The sequence below is a fragment of the Otolemur garnettii genome, unplaced genomic scaffold (genome assembly GCF_000181295.1).
Source record: "Otolemur garnettii isolate 467f Iridium unplaced genomic scaffold, OtoGar3 scaffold00123, whole genome shotgun sequence".
NCBI lineage: Eukaryota > Metazoa > Chordata > Mammalia > Primates > Galagidae > Otolemur > Otolemur garnettii.
In genome coordinates this window covers 1,494,848-1,518,936 of record NW_003852518.1, presented here as the reverse complement: position 1 = coordinate 1,518,936, position 24,089 = coordinate 1,494,848, and the positions used below count along the sequence as shown (strand labels likewise).

Here is a 24,089-nt window from a genome sequence, read left to right as displayed (position 1 = left end):
AGAAAATTTGTTTAACACTTCTCTTCCACTTACTTTTCTAATGCTAAGTCACTCTTTAGCAAAAAACCTAAGCCAAGTATTTACATTATGTAAGTCAGGAAAACTTCACTTATAAAGTGAACTGAAGAATTAATCAATATTTATGATAGTGAATGTCTGATTTCATAAAATTTGAACAATATAATTTTTCCATCTTTTATAACATACATGTATATGTATGTATGAATGTGTGTGTATTCCTTCAGTACTCTGTTTAATTCTACCTATATAATATACTATGTGTCATTTGACTAACTCAAATTGAAGGGTATTCAACATTTTATTTTCTCTCCCATATACTGGAAGAAGAGTTATCTTGGGTTACACATTAAATAAACAAACACTAAACAAAGTTGATCAGCAAAGAAAAAGTCCATGCATACTTTTTGTGATATCCAACACCATACGTAAGCAAAAAAGTCCTCCTAAAATCAGAATGCAGTCCATAGGCAGCAGGTTGGATCCTTCTGAACTAAATTCTTAATCTCCATTTACAAAGTGACAGAGGTATGGCAAACCATGCACAATATTGAAATGGGATTGACCACAGTAACTAAAATGTGATAGTGACCATGGTAACTAAAATGATAAACACATTCATATTGGTATGCATTCCTTTATTTAACAAACCACTGCCAGGAGTCTACTCTGTGCTATATAGTCTCAGGTATTTGATAAGTGAAGAAAACCAACAAAATCCCACTAGATTTAGCAATGTGTAAATGAGTAATGTCTTTGTAAGACCATCTGAGAAAAGTTCCTATAATACTACCAAGCCTTAAAAATCAAAGAAATATAAATTCAAATGTTTTCATTAATTAATATTTCTAAATTATAGCATCAACGTCAATGCCACAAAGCTCAAAAGCCTTAAGTTACCCATCCCATGCAACAAAATACATGAAAAAAATGTTATTTCGAGTCCTAGGCATATCACTAATAAACAGAGACATAACAAGGTGCCCATAAAGATTGGAAAATAAAGAAGAGAGAACTGACACCAACAGCAAGGTGAAGAAGAGAATTTCAGGCCACACTTTCCCTAGAAAAATGAACAAAAGTGATCATAATCAACTTTTGCCAGAACTCTAAAAAATTATCAAATGTTTACAATCAAATAAATGCTAAATTAGCAAAACATAACTTAAACACAGTATTTAAGAAAATCTCTGTCAAATCACTTTCTAATGAAAAAGGTTAATGATAGAGACTCCAAAGGCTAAAAAGGGAATGAAAGTTAAAATTAATAGAAAATAGACTTTAGATCATCACAATAGATGATGTAGATACAATAGAAAAGTTAAAAATCAAATAACTACAACTCACACAAGTAGTAAGAGAAGAGGTAGAAGCATTTGATTTCAAGAGTATACATTAAAATATTTAAAAATGTAAAAGTTTTACAGAAAAATAGGCATGCAAAGAAAAAAGAATTTATAGACCATTCACAGAGAACAAAAAAATAATAGAAATTATCCCTGAGGAGGCACAGATATTGGAAGTATAAGACAAAAAAAATCTGTATCAACTACCTCAAGTATCCTCAAAGAGCTAAAGTAAATCATGGGTAAAGAAATGAAGAAAATAAGAAATATGATGTCTTTACAGAGAATAATAAAGCAAAAGAACTATTATAAATAGGAATCTAATAAATAGTAAATACTCGGGAGTAGAAAACTGTAACAACTGAAAAGAGGAATTCACTAAAGATTTTCTAACAACCTTTGAAAAAGGTTTGAGCAGGCTGTATAAAGAATCAGTGAACAGGGCAGCACCTGTGGCTCTCAGTGAGTAGGCACTGGCCCCATATACCAAGGGTGGTGGGTTCAAACCCAGCCCCAGCCAAACTTCAACAAAAAAAATAGCCAAGCGTTGTGGCAGGCACCTGTAGTCTCAGCTAAATGGGAGGCGGAGGCAAGAGAATTGCCTAAGCCCACGAGCTGGAAGTTGCTATGAGCTGTGACGCCACAGCACTCTACCAAGGGCGACAAAGTGAGACTCTGTCTCTAAAAAAGAAAGAATCAATGAACTTGAATATAGCTCACTGAAATTTTCCAGTCAGAGAAGAAAGAAAAACAATCGTGGATAAATGAAGAATCGTGGATAAATGAAGAGGACCTAAGAGATCTGTGGACAATGTCAAGTTTACCAACAAATACATAATGCACAGAAGGAGAGATAAATGAGAAAGGGAAAGGAAGAATATTTGAAGAAATAATCACAAAAATTGCTCAAAGTAGATGAAATACATGAATCTACATATAAGTACAAAATCAACAGAATCAAGAAAGGGTAAATGGAATTTCAAACTGAGACACATTGTAATCAAACTATCAAAAATCCAAAATAAAGAATCTTCAAAGCAGGAAGAAAGAAGCAATTTGTCATATATAAGGGTCACCAATAAGATGAATATCAAATTTCTTATTAAAAACCATGAAGCTAAAAGGCAATGGAAGGCCATTATTTAAAGTTCAAATATAAAAATACTTTCAACCAAGTATCTTATACCTGGCAAAACAAGTCTTCAAAAGTGAAGGAGAAATTAAGAAATTCAAAAAGTAAATAAGAGTGATGAACAATAGTAATTTGATGTTACATAAAAAAATAAATAACAGAGATAAAAGTAAGTATAACATATAAATATTATGTGGGTAAATATAAAAGTGGGTATTATTTTTTTTCACTTTTTTCCCCATACGATTAAAATGAAAAATGAATTAAGAAATTATAACATCTACATTAGTGGATACATGAAGTATTATAATGTAAATAGTGACAACAACATAAAAGAGGAAAGAAAAAACTGTATAGGACAATATTGAAATACTAATGTTACTACATTGAAATTAATTCAAACTAGATTGTTCTAACTTTGAAATGCTAATTCTATTCATCAGGGCAGCCACCAACAAGATAAGTAATACTCTCAGAAAATAAAATGATGCTATACAAATAACCAATTAAACATAAAAAAAGGTAGTAACACAAGGATTGAGGAACAAACAAGAAATGAGAAGACTTCAGTTTCTATTCTGACAATGAAGAATCTTCTTAGCTGACACTACTATCCCCAAAATAAACAAAGGAAAAAGTCTGAACAAACAGAAAAATCAACATTTTTAGACCTGTAAGAAAATTGAGGATGCAGGCTAATTGCTGCCTACAAAATTATAGAGGCAGATTGGTGTATACAGTGAATCTCAGCTTACGAGTGGCCAAAGTGGGGAACCATTAACAGTAGAAAAACTTAACCAGGAGTAGGAAACCTGTAGTTTAAGACTACCTTAAATTGAGGAACTGCTGAAGGCTCAGTGTGGGAAAACTCCAGAGTTAAAAACTCTAAGATAGCCCATTCTTAAGGAAGCCTCTAAACTTTCCCGAATATTACTTCCAGAAATCCCTACAGATTCTCAGGATGAAGACTGGGAAAAAAACTCTCTTACAAGGGAAGGAAAAATGTAACCATTGTGAAGTATGCCAAGAGCAAAGCACACGAATTATCTTTGAAATACATCACGTGCATTTTTAACAAAGCCTGCCCTGATGAGATATGTTTTCTAGAGTTTCACTTTTACCAAAGCCTAAATGACTCAAGGGAAGGGAAATACCAACTCTTCTATCAGTGTATACTGGAGAAGAGAAAAGCCCCTCTGAAGGTATCAGACAAAGGACACAATTTCTTTAAAAACTTGAGAGTTGAAAGGCAGAGCAAGATAGTGGACTAGTAATATCTCTTTTGCAGCACTTGATGTAAGATCAGGGAGAAAAGACTTCAGCCACCTCTAGCTGGGGAGCCCTGCCCAGAAACATTGCTTCACAGTCACAGGGAAGCAGCAGGGCACTCCAGGAGCCAAGGAAAAGGTGGGGAGCAGTGGAGAACTGGCACAAATGTTGAGTTCTTGCATACTGGCAGGGGCGGGCCAGTTCAGTGGTAGTTTTCCAACAGAGAAGGCCTTTTTTTGTGCGTGTATGTGAACCTGGAGTTACCTTGGGAGAGCTGGGGTAAGCAAGTGATCTTGAACAGCACCATGGGCCAGGACTGAGCCACTGAGCAGAGCAGAGCTCTCAGCCACATGCAACCATTGTAGGAGAGCTGCCTTGCAGGATTAGCTCTCAGGCTCCTAGTGTAGGGCCAGTTCTGATATGCCTGCTGAGCTAGGTAGCCATCAGTGGAGAAACCCAAGCAAAAACCACTTTCATGGGAAAGCCACTTTGTGGCCAAGGGACACGGTTTGGAAAGGTCAAGTCATGTCTATTAAGTAGGCTGCTGAGAGCTTAAGGCTCCCAGCCCTGTGGGGATCGATGGCAAAGACATCAAGATGATGAGACCGGGTCTCTATACAGCTGTATAATTAGTATCTCACACCCCCGAACGGTGCCTGTTGTCTAGGCTATATATATGTGTGTGTGTGTGTGTGTGTGTGTTTCATTCTTAAAATTTTTATGTGTGTGTGCATTTTTTTCATTCTTAAAATTTTTTTTCAAATTTTTCCCATGAAATTCCCTTTATTTTTTTCTTTTTTCCCTTGTATTCATAATTTTTCATTGTTTCCCTCTTCAATACTAAGGGTTCTATTTTTGCCAGTTTTCCTGCCCTGTTATTCTTTTTCTTTTTTCATTTTTTTCCCTTAAGAACTTTTGTTTGTTTCTTTCATTTTAATGTACTTCTATTTTTCCATTTTTATTTTCTTTAATATTAAGGGCTCCATCTTTGCTCTAGATTTCCCATTCCTTTTATTCTTTCTTTCCTTTCCATTTCTCTCCTTTAGTCTCTTTCTGTAATAATTTTTCTACTTTTCTTATCTTTCCCACAGAAATTTCTCAAGTAACAACTAAGATATACTTCCATCTTTTTTTTTACATATTAAAAATAATTTTATTGTCAATTTTCTTTATATACTTTTATTCTGATTACTATTTCTTTTTTTGTGATCAGTTTTATTCTTTGTCAATCTGTATTCCATTTATGAGACAAAGCTTCACTCAGAGGCCTTGGAGGAGGTACCATAGCATTGACCTGGCTCAAGGAAACCTTGATCCCCTGGTCTAGTGGGTCCTTCTAGCATGGGCCTTTGGAAGGATGCTATTATTAGGTCCACACTGTGACATACTGCTGGGTTTTGTTTTCTTCTGTATTTGGAGGAGGTGAAGTCTTGCCTTTTGCTCAGGCTGGTAAGGAGCACCTGACCTCAAGGGACCCACTCAACCCACTTCCCCCAGATTCCAAAAAATGTGCCTGTGAATCAAAGCACCCTCTTGAACACCACTACTATTCTTGTCTCTCTCTTTCTGTCTGTCAATCTTTCCTTTTAACCCCCTTTTTCTTTTCTCTTTTTCTATCTTTTTTCCCTTCTTGCTCTCCATTCATTTCTTCCTTTTAGTCCTATACTAAAAGGATACTTCAACACCTAAGCAGAGAAAAGGTAATTTAAGGAGAAGGAGGAAGTGAAAGGAAAAGATAGGGGGAAGAAACTAGACAAGAATGCTCATGAGGATGACCCAAGAGAAAAATCCTAGCAAGAAGAAAAATCAGAATAGGGCAAACGTCCCTTACCACCAAGGGATCCTGAGATAGCTACTGCAGAGGATTCTACCTACAAAGAAATGTTAGACTTATTAAAAAAGGGAATTCAAAATTTAAAAAAAGGGAATTTAAAATCTGGATGTTAAAAGCAACAAAGGAAATTGCAAAATGAAATCCAAAAATAGAACCAAATAAGGGATGAACGATATGAAGAATATAGAAATGATATGGCTGAACTTAAGGAATTTAAAGAGTCAATCTTAAAAATACAGTAGAAAATGTCAAGAATAAATTAGACCACAGGGAATAAAGAATCTTAGAGCTAGAAAATAAAGCTCTTGAGTTAACACTGGAAGTTAAAGAGGCAGAAAAGAAGAGAAAGAAGAAAGTTTTCTCAGAGAATTATGGGACTTCACAAAGCATTCAAACATACTAATAATAGGTGTCCCAGAAGGAGAAGAATGCCCCAGAGGAATGACAGCCCTACTGGAGGATATCATAAATGAAAATTTCCCAAATATCATCAAAGACTCCGACATAATCCTTTCAGAGGGATATCAAACCCCAGGTCAAGTCAACTCAAACAGAGCCACTCAAAGACATATTGTCATGAAATTTTCAAGTCAAGATGAAAGATAAACTTCTGCAAGCATACAGGAGTAAGCTCCAAATGACCCACAGGGGCCTATCCATCAGGGTGATAGCAGACTTCTCAATTGAAAGTTTTCAAGTCAGAAGAGAGTGGTCATCTACTTTACCCTTCTTAAAATAATTTTCATCCCAGAATTCTATAGGCTGTTAAACTAAGCTTTAACATTGATGAAGAAATTAAATCTCTTACTGATATGCAAACATTAAGGAAGTTTGCCACAACAAAGCCAGCTCTACAGGAAATACTTAGACCTATTCTCCACACTGATCATCACAACAGATCATTACCAAGTAAACAGTGACAAATTAAGGGACAAAACCTAGATTCCAAAATGACACAAGGATAAAACTGAGCAATGGACTTTCATAAAATAAGTTGAATCGAACTTAACCATACTTATTAATTCTGTCAATTAATATTAATAACTTAAATTGCCCACTGAAAAAGCATAGGCTAGGTGACTGGATAAAAAACACAAGCCAGTCATATGCTGTTTCCAAAAAACATACCTAGCTTCAAAGGACAAGACAAGACTCAGGGTGAATGGATGTAAAATGATATTTCAAACAAATGGAAATCAGAATAAAGGAGGGGTCTCAATCATATTTTTAGATACAAGTAGATTTAAAGCAACTAAGGTCAAAAAAGACAAAGATGGACACTTCATACTGTTCTAGGGAATAATACAGCAATAGGACATGTGAATTTTAAATATTTATGCACCCAACTTAAATGCTCCCAGATTTATGAAACAGACCTTAATTGGTCTGAGCAACATGATATCCTATAACATCATAATAGTAAAGAATTTTACACCCTTCTTGCAGAGCTGGACAGATTCTCTAAACAGAAACTATAGAAGGATACAAGTGACTTAAAATGTGACCTAAAATAATTATGCTTAATAGACATATACAGAACATACCATCTCAAAACTAAGGAATATATTTTCTTGTTGTCAGCCCATGGAATACTCTCCAAAATCAATATCCTAGGACACAAATCAAACCCCAACAAAATCAAAAGAACTGAAATTATAATTTGTATCTTCTCAGTTCACAATACAATAAAGGTAGAACTCAAATCCAACAAAAATTCTCATCCCCACACAAAGGCATGGAAGCTAAATAACCATATGCTGAATGACAGTTGGGTCAAGGAAGAGATAAAGGAGGAAATCATTAACTTACTCAAACATAAAAATAATGAAGACACAAGCTACCAAAACCTGTGAGACACTACAAAAGCAGTCCTAAGAGGAAAAGTGGTCACATTAGATGCCTGTATCTGAAAAACAGAAAAAGAACACATCAACAACCCAATGAATCATCTTAAAGAAATGGAAAAGAAAGAGTAACCCAATCCCAAACCTAACAGGAGAAAATAACCAAAACTGAATCAGAAATAAATGAAAATGAAAGCAAAAGAATTCAGAAAAGTAATCAAACAAAAGTTGGTTCTTTGAAAAGATAACTAAAATCAATAAACGATTGACCAGATTAACTAGCGACATAAAAGTAAAATCTTTAATAACCTCAATCAGAAATAAAAGGGGGAAATAAAAAGTGATACCACTGAGATACAAGAGATTATCTCTGACTACTACAAAACTCTATGCCCAGAAATTCAACAATGTGGAAGAAATGGGCCACTGCCCCGAATCACAACATCTCCTCAGACTTAACCTGGAAGCAACAGATCTCTTGAACAAATCGATGTCAAGCACTGAGATTGATGAAACAATTAAAAAAAAAAAACTTTCAACAACAAAAACAAAAAGCCCTGAGCCAGATGGCTTCACACAAGAATTGTATCAAATCTTCAAATATGAGTTTGTACCTATACTTCAGAACCTATTCCAAAACACTGAGAAGGAAGGAACCTTCCTCAATACATCTTATGAAGCAAACCTCATCCTTATTCCAAATCCAGGGAAAGACCCAACTAAAAAGGAGAACTACAGACCAAGCTGACTAACGAATATTGATGCAAAAATACTCAACAAAACTTTCGCTAATAGATTGCAGCTATGCATTAAAAAATACATATAATCACAATGAAGTAGGCTTCATCCCAGGGATGCAAGGCTGGTTTAACATAAGCAAATACATAAATGTAATTCACCATATCCACAGAAGAAAAAAACAAAGACCATATGATCCTCTCAAGAGATGCAGAAAAAGCATCTGATAATATTCAGCATCCTTTCTAATAAGAACACTTAAGAATATAGATGTAGGTGGCACATTTCTTAAGCTGACTGAAGCCATCTATGACAAACTCACAGCTAATATCATACTGAATGGAGAAAAACTGAAAGCTTTTCCACTTAGAACTAGAACCAGAAAAGGATGTCTACTGTTACCACTATTATTCAACATAATTCTGGAAGTTCTAGCCAATGTAATCAGACAAGAGGAGGATATAAAGGGCATCCAAATGGGGGCAGAGGAGGTCAAATACTTGCTCTTTGCTGATGACCTGATCTTCTACTTAGAAAACTCAAGAGACTCAACTGTAAAACTCCTAGAATTGATCAAAAAACACAATAACGTTTCAAGGTATAAAATCAATGTCTACAAATCAGTAGCTTTTGTATACAACAATACAGCCAAGTTGAGATGCAAATAAAGCACACAATTCCCTTCATAGTAGCTTCAAAGAAAATGAAATACTTAGGAATATATCTAAGAAAACAGGTGAAGGATCTTTACAAAGAAAATTACATAACCCTAAGAAAAGAAATAGCAAGAGACATCAACAAATATAAGAACATAACATGCTCTTAGCTGGGAAGAATCAACATTGTTAAAATGTCTATTCTACCCAAAGTAATCTTCAGATGCAAGATTACACAATGCAATCCCCATTAAAATGTCAACATCATACTTTAAATAACTGGAAAAAACAGTACTTTGTTTTGTATGGAACCAGAAAAATACCCATGTACACAAGGCTATTCTTAGTAATAAAAAAAAAAAAAGCCAGAGGCATCACTCTACCACACTTCAGGTTATATTATAAGGCCACAATAATCAAAACATCATGGCATTGGCACAAAAATAGAGATATAGACTTATGGACCTGAATAGAAAAAGAGATGAAAACAGTCTCTAATTGCCATCTGATTTTTGATAAACCAAACAAAAGCAAATGATATTTGGAGAACTGTAAAACCACATGTAAAAGACTGACGCTGGACACATACCTTTCACCACTTACAAAAATTAACTCAAGATAGATAAAAGATTTAAATCTAAGACATGAAGCAATAAAAATCTTAGATAAAAATGTGGGAAAAACTCTTGATGATGTTGGACTGGGAAAAGATTTTATGCCAAAGACTTCAGTGGCTACCACAACAATGACATAAATTTATAAGTAGGACTTAATTAAAATAAAAAGCTTCTGCACAGCTAAGTACACAACAAGTTAAATAAAAAGACAATCGTCCTAATGGGAAGATATTTGCAGGGTATGAATCTGATAAAAGATTGATAACTAGAATCTACGGAGAGCTCAAATTAATCAACAACAAAAAGAGCAAATAATCCCATCTACCACTGGGCAAGAGATAGGAACAGAACCTTCTCTGAGGAAACACAAACAAATGGCTAACAAACATGTGAAAAAATGCTTATTGTCCCTGATCATCAGAGAAATGCAAATTAAAACCACCCTGAGATATCACCTTACCCCAGTGAGAATAGCCCACATTACAAAGTCTCCAAGTTGCAGATGCTGGCATGGATGTGGAAAGAAGAAAACACTTTACACTGTGCCGGAACTACAAACTAATACAACCTTTTTGGAAGGAAGTATGGAGAATCTTCAAAGAATTCAAATTCGACTTTCTATTTGATCTTGCAATCTCATTACTAGGCATCTATCCAGAAGGAAAAAAATTTTTTTCTCATAAGAACGTTTGTACTAGATTTTATATCACAGCTCAGTTTACAATCACCAAAATGTTGAAATGACTTAAAAGCCCACCAACCCATGAAGGGAGTAACAAACTGTGGTGTATGTATACCATGGAATACTATTCAGCCATAAAAAGATGGAGACTTTTCATCTTTTGTATTAACCTAGATGGAACTGAAACACATTCTTTTATTAATAAAGTATCAGAAGAATGGAGGAGCAAGAATCCAATGTACTTAATACTAATATGAAACCAACAGAAGATCTAATACATGCCCACATAAAAGAAAACCTCAAATCAAGTCAAAGTGGGGAGCAGTCAAGGAGGGAAAAGGAAGAGGGGAGGAGGGTTGGGGATAGGTGTGCTCCCACTTCACCAGCACAATGTTAGTCTTTATACCAAAGACTTCAGTGGCCATCACAACAACAATATAAATTTTTTTAAAAAGGACTTAATTAAACTGAGAAACTTGTGCATAGCTAAGTACACAAAAGCAACAAGTACACAACAAAGTAAAGGGTGTATGGCCATCTCTTGGGGGCAGGACATAATTATAAGAGGAACTCTACCTAATAAATGCAAACATTGTAACCTAATTTTTGTACCCTCAAATTAATCTGAAACAATAAAAAAAACACTTGAGAATTAATTGTAGGATTATAGAATTCTTCTTCCCTCCACACACATACATCTTACCACCTCTTTCACAGGGTTCCTCATAATTCCATGGAATTAAAATGGAAATCAATGAAAGTTTTATCCAAGAACTGGAAAGATCACCTATATATCTGTCTAACAAGGGTACAAGTGAACTTTTCTAGAACTAGAATATAAATGTTTTGACACAACGACTAAGCAAATGACATGAAATCTATGTTAACCAGCTTGATGAAAGTATTTCAAATTGTATATGAAAACACTACACTGTACCCCATGTTTGCATTAATGTATACAGCTATCATTTAATAAAAAAAAAAGAAAAAAAAGAATACCTGAAGGACCACAGAGAAGAGAAAATCCAGGGCATCAAACTACAGACCAATATTGGTAACAAACATATGAAAAAATCCTCAACAAAACAGCAACAAATCAAATAAAACTAAGAATTATATGCCTTTACCAAGTGGAATTAATATCAAATATGTAAGCCTGGTTCAACATTTAAAAATGAAAACACATTGAGTGAATAAAGAACGATCACATGATTTTATCAACAAAGGCAGAAAAAGCATTGAACAAAATCCAGTATCCATTTTTGATAAAAACTCTTAGCAAACTAGAAATTTTAAAGTGTTCTTTATTAACTGGAAAATAATATCTACAAAAATCCTATAACTACCACTGTACTTAGTGGTAAAAACCTAGATGCTTTCTCCCTTCGATTAAGAACAAGGCAAGTGTATATCATCTCACTAGTGCTATTCAGCAACATACTAATATTAGTGTTAACTAATGCAAGAAGATAAGAAAATGACACAAATGGTATATAAATAGGAAGAGAGAAATAAAACTGTTTGTTCACAGATGACCTGATTATCTCTGTAAAATAATTCCAAATAATCGACATAAAAATAGACCCAATAAGAATATATAAAGTTTATTTTGTATGGAACCACAAAACACCCTGAATTGCCAAAGAAGTTCTGAGAAACACAAAAAGCATCATGCTCCCTAATTTCACTTTATATGTACTACAAAGCTCTAATAATCAAGACGGTAGGGTACCAGCATAAACACAGAGACACAGACCAATGGAATAATACAGAGAACCTATAGGTAAACCTATACCATATGATCTTCAGTCAGGATGTCAATAAGTCCCAACAGGGAAAAGATTTATTCAATAAATTATATTGGTAAAATTGGATATCCTCAGGTAAAAGAATAATACTGGACATTGGTCTTGGCAATGATTTTTGGGGTAGGATATCCAAAAGCACAAGCAACAAAAACAAAAATAACCAAGTGTAATTACCTTATACTAAGAAGACACTGCATTGCTAGGAAAACAATCACCTAAATGAAAGGTACCCTACAGATTGGGAGAAAATAATCCAGAACCATATATCTGATAACACATTAATAGCCAAAATAGTAAGAGGCGCACACAACTCAATAGCAAAAAGTTTAATAACCCATGTAAAAATACTTGCAAATTACATGAGTAAACATTTCTCCAAAGACATAAAAGTGGCCAACAGGCCTATAAAGTGTTTCCCAGCACCACTAAATATAAGGAAAATGAAATTAAACCACAATGAAATAATCATCTCATATCTGTTAGGAATGGCTATTATCAAAAAGATGAGAGATGTCAAGTGTTGGCGGGAGTGTGGAAAAACCAGAACACTGTTAGTAGGAATGTGGATTGGTGCAGCCATTGTTGAAAACAGTAGAGATTACTAAAGAAATTAAAAATAGAACTACCTATATGGTTTATCTTTCAAGGGTACAGGTGAATCTTTCCAAAAGTAGAATATAAACGTCTTAACACAATAACTAAGAAAATGACATAAAGGCTATGTTAACCAGTTTGATGAACATATTTCAAATTGTATATGAAAACACCACACTGTACCCTATGACTGCATTAATGTACACAGCTATCATTTAATAATAAAAAAAAGACAAAAAAAAAATAGAACTACCAAATGACCAAGTAATCCTGGGTATATATCCAAAGGAAATGAAATCATAACCTTATAAACACATCTGCACCCCCATGTTTATTACAACATTATTTTATATAGCCAAAATATGGAAATAACCAAAGCATCCACAGATGATGAATGGATAAATATAGACACGCAAACATGCACAGACACAACATGGATAACTATTTAGCCTTAAAAAAGGAGATCCTACTATTTGCAACAATAAGGATAAACCCAGAAGACATTGTGCTAAGTGAAATAATTCAGACACAGAAAGAGAAATACAGTATGCTCTCACTTATATGTGACCTCTCAAAAAAATATAATTCATAGAAATCTAGTAAGATGGTGGTTACCTGGGGCAAGGAAGGGATGGAGAGAATTAGGAAATATTGGCCAAATGTACAAAATTGTAGTTAAGTAAGGTGAATAAGTCTAGAAATCTGATGTACCACATGAGGACTATAGTTAACAAAACTATAATACACACTGGAAATTTGTTAGTAGAATAGATTTTAAATACTCTTAATACACATGTACAAAAAGAAAGAGAACTGTGAAATGATGGTTATGTTAGTTGGCTTGACTACATAAATTATTTTAATATGTATTTCAAAACATACAATCGGTTTTCCTATGTATTGTCGAACAATTATAATCTGAGATAAAAAGTGCAGTGCCATTACAAAAAATGAAATACAAAATGCAATATGTACAACAGCTTTATGAGGAAAACCTCATAAATTCTGTTTTAAAAAATCAAAGAAGATTTGAGTAAGTGGAAATACTGTCCATATTCACAAATAGAAAGACATACTATAGTTAAACAAGACGTATAATTTCTATTGAATCCCATATAAAATCTAATTTTCTGTTTATCTACAAATTGATTCTAAAATTTGTGTGGTGAAACAAAGGACCCAGAAGAGCCAACACAATACTAATGGCAACAAAAACAGAGGACTGACATTACCCAACTTCAGGGCTTGCTATACAACAACAGTAATCAAGACAGTAGTCTACTGGTGAAAGAACAGATAAAGAGATCCCTGAAGAAGAACAGAAGGCTCAGAAACAGATACACACTAATATACGCAATTAATCATTCACAAAAGAGAAAAGGTAATTCAATGAAGAACGGGTAGTATTTCCAAAAATGGTGCTAGGAAAACTGGACATCCTCATGCAAATAAATTGAAACAAACACCTTATAGCTTGTACCAAAATTAACCCCAAATGAATCAGAGACATCAATGTAAAATGCAAATCTGTAAAACTGACGATATCAGAGAAAATCTACATGGCCTTAGATTTGGTGAAGATTTTTTACACACAAATATAGGGATTTTCTATATTCAAATTATACTACAAAGCTATAGTAATCAAAATAGGGTAGTAGCATGAAAACAGACACATAAGCCAATGGAAAAGAATAGAGAGTCTAGAAATAAACACATGCATATATGGCCAACTAATTTTCAACAAGGGTACAAAGAAGACACAATAGGGAAAAGTTCGTTTCTTTAATAAAGTTTGTTGGGAAAAGTGGATATCCACATGAAAAGAATTGAATTGGAACAAAAACAAAGGACTGACATCACCCAACTTCAGGGCTTACCATATAACACAGAAATCAAGATAGTGTAGTACTGCTGAACAAATGAAGAGATCAACTTGAGAGAACAAGAAGCTCAATTTTTCTGTAAAGCCAAAACTGCTATAATAAGAAAGTCTATTAATTAAAGACATATGATATACGGAAAACAAATAGCAAAAAGACAAAAGTAAGTCTTTCCTTATTAGTAATAATTTTAAATATAAATGGCTTAATTTAAAGGCTCCAATGAACTGGGAGAAGTAAGCATAATAGATAAAAATAAAGGATCTTTTTGTTATTTATAAGATAACAAAAAGATATCTTATTCTTTAGTGAATAAGAGATTCACTATAAATGCAAAAAAGAAAAAGAGGTTAAAGTATGAAAAAAAGATATTTCCTGCAGTCATGAGACCTAGATGAAATATAATCAAACTCCAATTCTCTCTATCTTTCATAAGAAAGTGTGAATAAAATATAAGTTGGTTTCATAGAAGTACTGAATACATTGGATACTTTTTCCTCCATTCTTGAGATACTTTACTCAGGGAATATGTTCCAGGTCCCCCCATGGAAACATAAAAGAGGTAAGGGGAGGAGGGAGGTGTGACAGAGGGAGAGTAAATGATGGGACCACACCTATGGAGCATATTGCAAGGGTACAAGTCAAATCTATGAAGTGTAAAACATTAATGTCTTAACACAATTATCAAGTAAATGAGGCAAAAGCTAAGTTGATTGGTTTGATGTAAACATGTCAGATTGTATTAAAAAAAAACAACACATTGTACCTCACATATGCATAAATGTATTCATGATCTATGTGTATATTACTTAATAAAAACAAAAAGAAAAAATAAATATAATCAAACTGCTAGAAACACACAAACTACCAAAACTGAATCAAGAAGACATAGGAAATGTGAGCAGGTCTATACAAATATCAGACAAAATAGACTTTAAGTCAACAATTTTTGCAAGAAATGAACAGTTGCGTTATATTTGTATAAAAGTACAAATCTATAAAGAAGATAGACATTTATAACCATGTCTGCCTCTAATAACAGAGTCCAAAATATACTAAGTAAAAGCTGATAGAACTGAATGGAAAATTTGTTTTTCAATAAAAGTTAAACATACCAACATACTTTTAATAATGAATATAAAATGAGGCAGAAGATCAATAAGAAAATAAAATACACAACACTAGATATAAGATGTACACAGAGCACTCTAGCCAACAAGAGGACATCCACACTTCTCAAGTGCACATGGAACATTCCTCAGTAAAGATCATATGTATGGCCATGAAAAATCTTAGTAATTCCAAAAAGATTAATATCATATAAAATTTCTGTGATCACAAAAGAATGAAACTAGAAATCAGTAACAGAAGGAAAATCAGTATGTTTATAAATATATGGAAATTAAACAACATACTTTTCTTAAACAACAGGCAAAAAAATATCACAAGGAGACAAATGAAAATGAAAATAAATATAACAAAAATTATGAATTTCAGTTAAAGCATATTCACAGAGAAATTTATAGGTGCAATCTCAAATTAATGACTTAATGATTAAAAAAGAAGTACAATCTCAAATTAATGACTTAATTTCACACTTCAAATTACCAATACAATGTTTAATGGGAAGAACAAAATTGGAGGATTCTCACTTCTGATTTCACACAGTACTATAAAGCTAAAGTAATCAAAATTGTGTGGTACCAATTATGAGGATAAAAATATGCAACAATGGAATAAAATTCATAGTCCAGAGATAAATCCATATACTTAACAACTTACTGACTTATAAAAAGGGTGCTAAGACATTCAGTGTTGAAAGAATAGACCCTTCAACAAATGGTCCTTAGGAAGCTGGATACAGAGGTTGCTTAACTGTCACCTGCTACCATGCACTTACATTGACAGCAGTGTACGAACAGCTCAGCAAGCTTTTATAACTTTGGTATATCACTGTCTGACAAGTATGTTCATGTCAATGGCTGGTGGTATCTTACTGAGTGGAGTTCATGTTTGTATGTGCCACTGAAAGAATATCGGGGCTTGAATTAGAGCAACAAACAAACTTAAAATTTCTTGCTGAACTTGGCAAGAATGGAAATGAAATCAGAGACATCTTAGTCCAAGTTTATGGGATAATGCCATGAAGAAAATTACAATGCACAGATGGATTAAATATTCTTCTGAGGGGTGAGAAGGCTTTACTGATGAAGAGAGGTCAGGGTGGCCAATAACAAACAGAACTGATGAAAACACAACAAAAATTCATTGAATTGTACATCAAAATCATTGGCTGATCAAGTAACACTGACAGAGAAACAGTAAGGAAAATTTTAATTGACAATCTTGGCATGAGAAAGCATGTGCAAAAAATGGTCCCAGAGGAGCTCACTGATGTACAAAAGAAAAAAACTCATAGGCGCTGTCTGTGCGGGAGACCTTATCCAGTAAACAAGTAAGTGTATTGGCACAGCCTCCCTGCTCACTTGAGCTGGCCCCAGTGAATTTTTTCTTTACCAAAAGATAAAGGAAATATTAAAAAGAAGACATTTTGATGACATTCAGGACATCAAGGGCAGTATGACGGCAGCTCTGATGGCAATTCCAGAAAAAAAGAGTTCCAAATTTGCTTTGAAGTGTGGACTAGGTGCTGACTTCAGTGCATAGCTTTCCAAAGGGAGGACTTTAAAGGTGACCATAGTGATATTCAGCAGTGAGGTGTGCAGCACCTTTTCTAGGAAGAGTCAGTCAAACTTAATGTCAGATGTCATATGCACAGAAGTATGACGACGGAGCCATACCCACACTACACACAAAAATTACCTCAAGATAGATTTTGGACCTAAATGAAAAAGATAAAAGTATAAAAGAGGTAAATCTTGATGACCTAATACTTGACAATAAATACTTAAACACACCATCAAAATAATAGGAAACAAAATAAAAATAGATAAATTAGACTTCATCAAAATTGAAATCAATTGTGCATCTAAGGACATTATTAAGAAGAGAGAAGTTACCCTGTAAGATGAAAGAATATTTTTGCATATCATATATTAATAAGGATCTAGAATCCAGAATTTATAAAGAATTCTTATAACTCAAGAACAAGAATACATATAACCCAATTTGAAAATGCGAAAGGACTTGAATAAACATTTCTCCAAAGATGATGTACAAACAGCCAATAATGCAAGCATACAAAAAGATGCTCAACAATGTAAGCCTTTAGGGAAGTGCAAATCACGCCCACAATCCTTCATTTCTATTTGCTATCACCTCTTATTAGTTCAAGTACACTTTCAGGTTTTCTAAGGATTTGTCCACCTATTAGATAGTAAACAAAGATGGAGTAACTCCTGTGAATGATAATGATGGGTGCTATCTCTGCTAAGTGTTTCAGGGGGTAGAGAAAAACTTTCTGTTTTATCTGAAGAAGAAAGGAGAAAAGACAGTGAAAATGAGGTCAAATATCTCTAGTTGTCCCTTAAAGCTTTCAATGCCTTTCAATTATGTTTCTAAAACTTCAGGCTGAGAAGACCAGAGGGGGAAAAAAAAAGGAAGGGAAAGCCAGACAATGGGGAAGTATAATCAAACACTTATCAAAAAAAAGAAGAAGAAGAAGAGGAAGAAAGGAAAATAGAAAGCAATAGCATTTGAGATGAGAGGGAGAAGAGTATCCTATTGCCACTGGGACTGCTTAAAAACACATCGAAGGCAATTCCAAAGTGTTCATTCATGAGCAGACCATTTATAAATTCAAAATCCTAAGCTATTCCATTTTGTTCTTTTGTTCCATTCTGTCTTCTAGAAAATACTGGGCCTCCACTCTTCCTCATTAAGAAAAGTACACTAAACTGAATGAGTCTTCTGGTATATAATATTAACCTATCAAAATTATAATGAGATGCTTTTACAAGTTAAACCATTGTGTTTATAAATATCAGGATAAATATTCCTCATACTAAATTCTACTCTATAATAAATTATACCAAAGTATAAGTTATTTGAGAGAACAAACTTTTCATTAGGTACATAAATCAGGAGAATTTTATTTTGAGGGATATTAGTACTAAGTCAAAGTAGAGATCATAAAATATATTCAGATTAATAGTATTTATACTCTAAAAATACTGCTAACAATTTACAACATATCTTTAAAATGAATATATGTTCTCCTTTTAAGAAGCATTTGTTTTTCATTAAAGAATCATTTATACTTACCTGAAAATGTAAAGAACAATTCATTTTGTAAACCAGCTCTCTGCATTTTAACACGATGGCATTCCGACTTAAGTAAGGAAATTTCACATGATAGGTCAAGAACCAGTTTGCTTAAAATCTGAAGAAGTTTCTTCTCAAAAGAAATATTATAGATACTATTGCAGGGAGCTGCATGATATCGAGCTGTGAACTGGTAAAAATAATGAGGCTCACGATAAGCTGTAAAAAAATTAAGCAGAGAAAGACACAAACATGTTTAATTCAAGTATATATGGCAAGTACTTGAGAAATCATTATTTGGGATAAATTCTTAGTACATGTTTTCATATAAACCTATATTTATTTTTATGTAACAAACACTTATCTAGCAGTTACTAAGAGCCAACATTACAACAAGTACTTGACAAACAGTAACTCATTTAAATCTCTAAATATCATTTAATATTAGTATTATTTTTATGACCATCAGAAGAAATTGAGAGAGAAAGGGATTAGGCCACATGTCTAATGCCCATAAAACTAAGATTCTAACTAAGTATCCTGGGCCTGAAGCCTCTGTTCATAGCAGTATACTATGCTGCTCAAACTCAAGTTCTATACATTCTAGGTTTAAGTGAATCTTAAAATAAAATCATATGATTACTAACAACATTCAAGAAAGTATGGTTCTTATAAAACTATAATTAGTTTTACTGAGTGTCAGTACAAAATCTGGATTTGAGAATATATACGTTTTCCTTGCCTATCTAAAAATCTCACTGAAATGACACAAGAAATATAAAAATAGAGAGAAATCCATAACATTAAGAAAAATCAGAAAAGTTTGCCTTCCCAAACAAGAAGCTTTATTGTTCCTTCTATCAGTCACGGAATTAAAGTATGCTATCCTGGCTTACCCTCTGAGGAAAAGCCCCTCACTCACACTGAAGGGAACCCTGACATTGTTCAGTTTCCCACCTGCTCATTTAAGCTAAAACTGAGTACACATGCTTAGCTACTATCTTTTTGTGTTCACAGTAAAGATTAGACAGCTTCTAATTGCTTAGAAAGGAACATGATGTAGACCACAGACTCCCACATCTCGACTTTGGAAATTCAAGCCTATTAAAGAGAAGAAAAAAATTAAAAACGGAAAAGGACCTAAAAGAAATTCAATGTAGAAATCATTGAGTAAGTTTTAAAATTCATAGAGTAGGGTGGTGCCTGTGGCTCAAAGGAGTAGGGTGCTGGCGCCATATACCAGAAGTGATGGGTTCAAACCCAGCCCTGGCCAAAAAAAAAAAAAATTACAAAGATAAAATATATATACATGAAACTATTACAAAGCCATTGTATAAGAGGATGATTGGTAAATATGAAAAGTATTATTGAAAAATTAAAGAATACAAAAATAAATTCAATGTAAAAATAAATTCAGTTTTAAAAATGAAACAATAAATAAAAATAAGGCTGAAAATCTAATTATGTCAAGAAAGATAAAATTCTCACATAGTACAGAACATAATAAGAAACAAATTAAAACTATGAGGAGCAAAAAAGAAAAATTCCTGGTCTCCAATATCAAAATGAAAGAGTTCCAGAAGGAGAAAACAGAATGGACAGAAAAGTTAATCAAAGGACAAATAGGAAAAATGTTCTATATGCAAAAACAAAAAAAAAATTGGGGTCACCATACCAAAAAATCTATCCAATTATGCAAGGAATAATGAAAACAACTATTACATCTAGACATAAATCTTATAAATCTACCATGCTTTCACTGAACCATCTATCAGCATAGGTAATCAATAAACAGACGTATAAATCTTTATCATATACACTTGTGTATATATACATATACGCACACAGAATTAATAATGCCAAATATGTATAATATACAGAAATATCACATAGAATAACTAAAACTGAGGGTACAAAGGTGAAACTGTAGTCTTACAGTATACTTGGTGACGGAATATGTGTGTCTCAGCCTGTAGACCAAAAACAAGTGAAGCACTGGCCCCATGAGTAAAGGGAAGGCCTGAGGTGGTAGCGACCTGGGTGGAGCATGGGACTAGAATATGCACACATAGAGAAGACAGACTGCCAGGGCAGGGATGAGCCAGAAGACAGCTTTACGGAGCTGTCTTCTGGCTCAGTAAAGCTGTCCTAAGACACACCTAGCCCTCAGGGAATCATAGCTGAGACAAAGGTGGGCAGGCAGAGGCTAGAACTGACAGTGAAGAGTGAGCTCTAACTGCTTGCCACTGTCAGGGGCTCAGTTGTGGTTTCTGTCCACTCAAGAAATATCTGATCAGCAGGAGAATATAGCCAGGACAGAGACAAATTCTGTGAAGTTGTTCTGTCCTGTTCTGCCAGCAACATCAATCAGGGGTGGGGCTGGAACTGAGTGAACCACCCCAGCCTCCAATAAGCACATAAGGATGTTAGGCCTCACCTCCCCCTGCTGGATAGTGGCAGAGAGTGGCAGCCTGGCTCAGGACACATAGATCTCCCTGTGACTCAGGCAGTAATAAACCCCTGGAGCAACTCCTCATTGGAGGGAACTGGGTCACAGTCCTATGCGATCATCAGGGACTGGGTATGAAACAGGTGCAAGGTGGTGAAGAAGGCATCAAACTTCCTAGTCTAATTTATTTGCTGGGTGGGTACTTCTAACCTCACGGAGCACCGGAGCAAGTCATACTTGAGCTGCCAGCAGACCCCTGCTATCTAGTTGCCTTAGACCTTCTGAACTCTCCCACCTGAGACTGGTGCTGACTGAGACAACTGATTAGGACCTCTCCAACTGGGCAAATCACCCAAGGACTATCCAAAGTGGTACCCTGGGTGTATGGTTGTGGGAATGTTTGATTTTCCTTTTGTAATTGTTGCCTGTGTGTGTGTGTGTGTGGGGGGGGTGAATTAATTGATGCTATTTCTCCACAGCTGAGACTTAAACCCAGAGTAACTGATTCACTAGAGTAGGACAGAGTCCAGCTGAAAACAAGATTGAGCCACTTAGCCCAACCACACCAAGCAGGCCCCCAGTTTATCAGGCTGTAGCACTGTACGGGTCCTTGGCAAAGATCTAGGGGAAAAGGTACAGACACCAGTCCCAGCCTTTGGGGAAAGGGCTAGTTAATCACTACCCCTAGAGACCCTAACCCAACTTCTACTTATCTGCTCAGCTAGCCAAATGGTGTAAAATAAGCATGGGGCGAAATCAGAAGAAAAACTCCAATAACATGAATAACCAGAGGAAATCAACCGCCCCAATGAAGGATATGGCAGACACAACTGAAGATCCCATTCATAAACAGATGGCTGAGGTGTCAGAAATTGAATTCAGAATTTGGATTGCAAATAAGATTAATAGAATAGAAGCAAAGTTGGAATTAGAAATTCAAGGAGCATATCAAAAGTTCTCTCAAGAATTCAATGAATTCAAGGACAAAACCAGAAAAGATTTTGACACATTGAGGCAAGAGCTTGCAGCCCTCAAAGATCTGAAAAATACCGTACAATCCCTCGGTAAAAGAATAGAGTAAGCACAAGAAAGGATCTCTGTACACATAAAGCTTTTGAACATGCCCAAGCACTCAAAGAGGAAGAGAAATGGTGAGCAAAAATGAAACATTCTCTCAGAGAGCTTTAGGATAATTCAAAGAAAACTAATATTCGCCTTATAGAAATCCATGAAGGCAAGGAAGTTGCTTCACAAAGCACAGAGGCTCTTCTTCATGAAATTATGAAAGAGAACTTTCCTGAAATGCCAAGAGATTCTGAAATTCAGATAGCAGACATTTTCAGAACCCCAGCATGACTTAACCTAAATAAGACATCCTCCAGGCACATCATAATTAACTTATGAAAGACAAAATTCTGAAAGCAGCCAGACGTAAGAAAACCATAACCTACAAGGGGAAGAATATTAGAATGACAGCAGATCTCTCTGCTGAAACCATTCAGGCTAGAAAGAGGGTGGTCATCAACTTTTAATCTCCTAAAAAAAAATAACTTTCAACCCAGGATCCTGCATCCAGCTAAACTGAGTTTTATTTATGATGGAGAAGTTAAATACTTTAATGACATTCACACGGTGAAGAAATTTGCCATAACTAAACCAGCCCTCCAGGATATTCTCAGACATATCTTCCATAATGACCAGCACAATCCTCCACCACATAAGCAATCTCACATAGAAAATTTTGATCAAATTACAATTTCCACAGTGGCGAAAGAATGAAAGATGTCCACTGGACTTTCAAAAAACTCGATACCCAAAATTATACCAGGCTTATCAATATTCTCAACCAATGTGAATGGCTTAAATTGCCCTCTAAAGAGGCAAAGTTTGGCTGACTGGATACAAATACTCAGGCCAGATACCTGCTGCATACAAGAATCCCATCTTACCTTAAAAGACAAATACAGACACAAGGTAAAGGGATTGTTATCTATATTTCAGGAAAACAGAAAAAACCAGGTGTTGCAATTCTATTCACAGATACAATAGGCTTTAAACCAACAAAAGTAAGCAAGGATAGACACTTTATATTTGTTAACAGAAATACTCAAAAAGATGAGATTTCCATCATTAATATTTATGCACCCAACCTGAATGCACCTTAATTTATAAGAGATACTTTAATAGACAAGAGCAACTTGATTTCTCCCAGCTCCATCATAGTTGGAGATTTTAATACTCCTTTGGCAGTGTTGGATAGATCTTCCAACAAGAAGCTTAGCAAAGAAATCTTAGATTTAAACTTAATCATTCAGTATTTCGATTTAATGGACATCAACAGAACATTTCATCCTAACAAAACCGAATACACATTTTTCTCAACAGTACATGGAACATAATCCAAAATCGATCACATCTTAGGTCATAAGTCTAACCTCAGCAAATTTAAAAGAATGGAAATTATTCCTTGCATATTCTCGGACCATCATGGAATAAAAGTTGAACTCAGTAACAAAAGGAATCTCCATACTCATACAAAAACATGGAAGCTAAATAACCTTATGCTGAATGATAGGTGGGTCAGAGATGAGATCAAGAAGGAAATTATCAAATTTTTGGAACAAAACAATAATGAAGACGCAAATTATCAGAATCTCTGGGATACTGCAAAGGCAGTCCTAAGAGGGAAATTTATAGCACTGCAAGCCTTCCTCAAGAGAATGTAAAAAGAGGAAGTTAACAACTTAATGGGACATCTCAAGCAACTGGAAAAGGAAAAACATTCAAATCCCAAATTCAGCAGAAGAAAAGAAATAACCAAAATTAGAGCAGAATTAAATGGAATTGAAAACAAAAGGATTATACAATAAATCAAAAAGTTGGGGATTCTGGGAAGATGGCCGACTGGTAGCAACCCTGGTCAGAGGCTCCTGAACAAAGGAAGAAAAACTGGTTGGAATCAGAATCTATGAAGTCAAAGACGGGGAGCTGAGCCCAG

The 24,089-nt window shown here is 34.6% G+C and overlaps 1 protein-coding gene across 3 annotated transcripts in view; it reads right to left on the bottom strand.

Moving 5' to 3' along the window:
- The window catches only part of ZPBP (zona pellucida binding protein), a 189,023-nt gene that overhangs the window by 71,426 nt on the left and 93,508 nt on the right, over positions 1-24,089 (bottom strand). For all 3 annotated transcript variants that reach the window (XM_003797745.2, XM_023517865.1, XM_023517866.1), the window contains one exon: positions 18,643-18,861. In XM_003797745.2, coding sequence (XP_003797793.1) covers positions 18,643-18,861 — 219 coding nt within the window. The remainder of the gene's footprint in view (positions 1-18,642; positions 18,862-24,089) is intronic.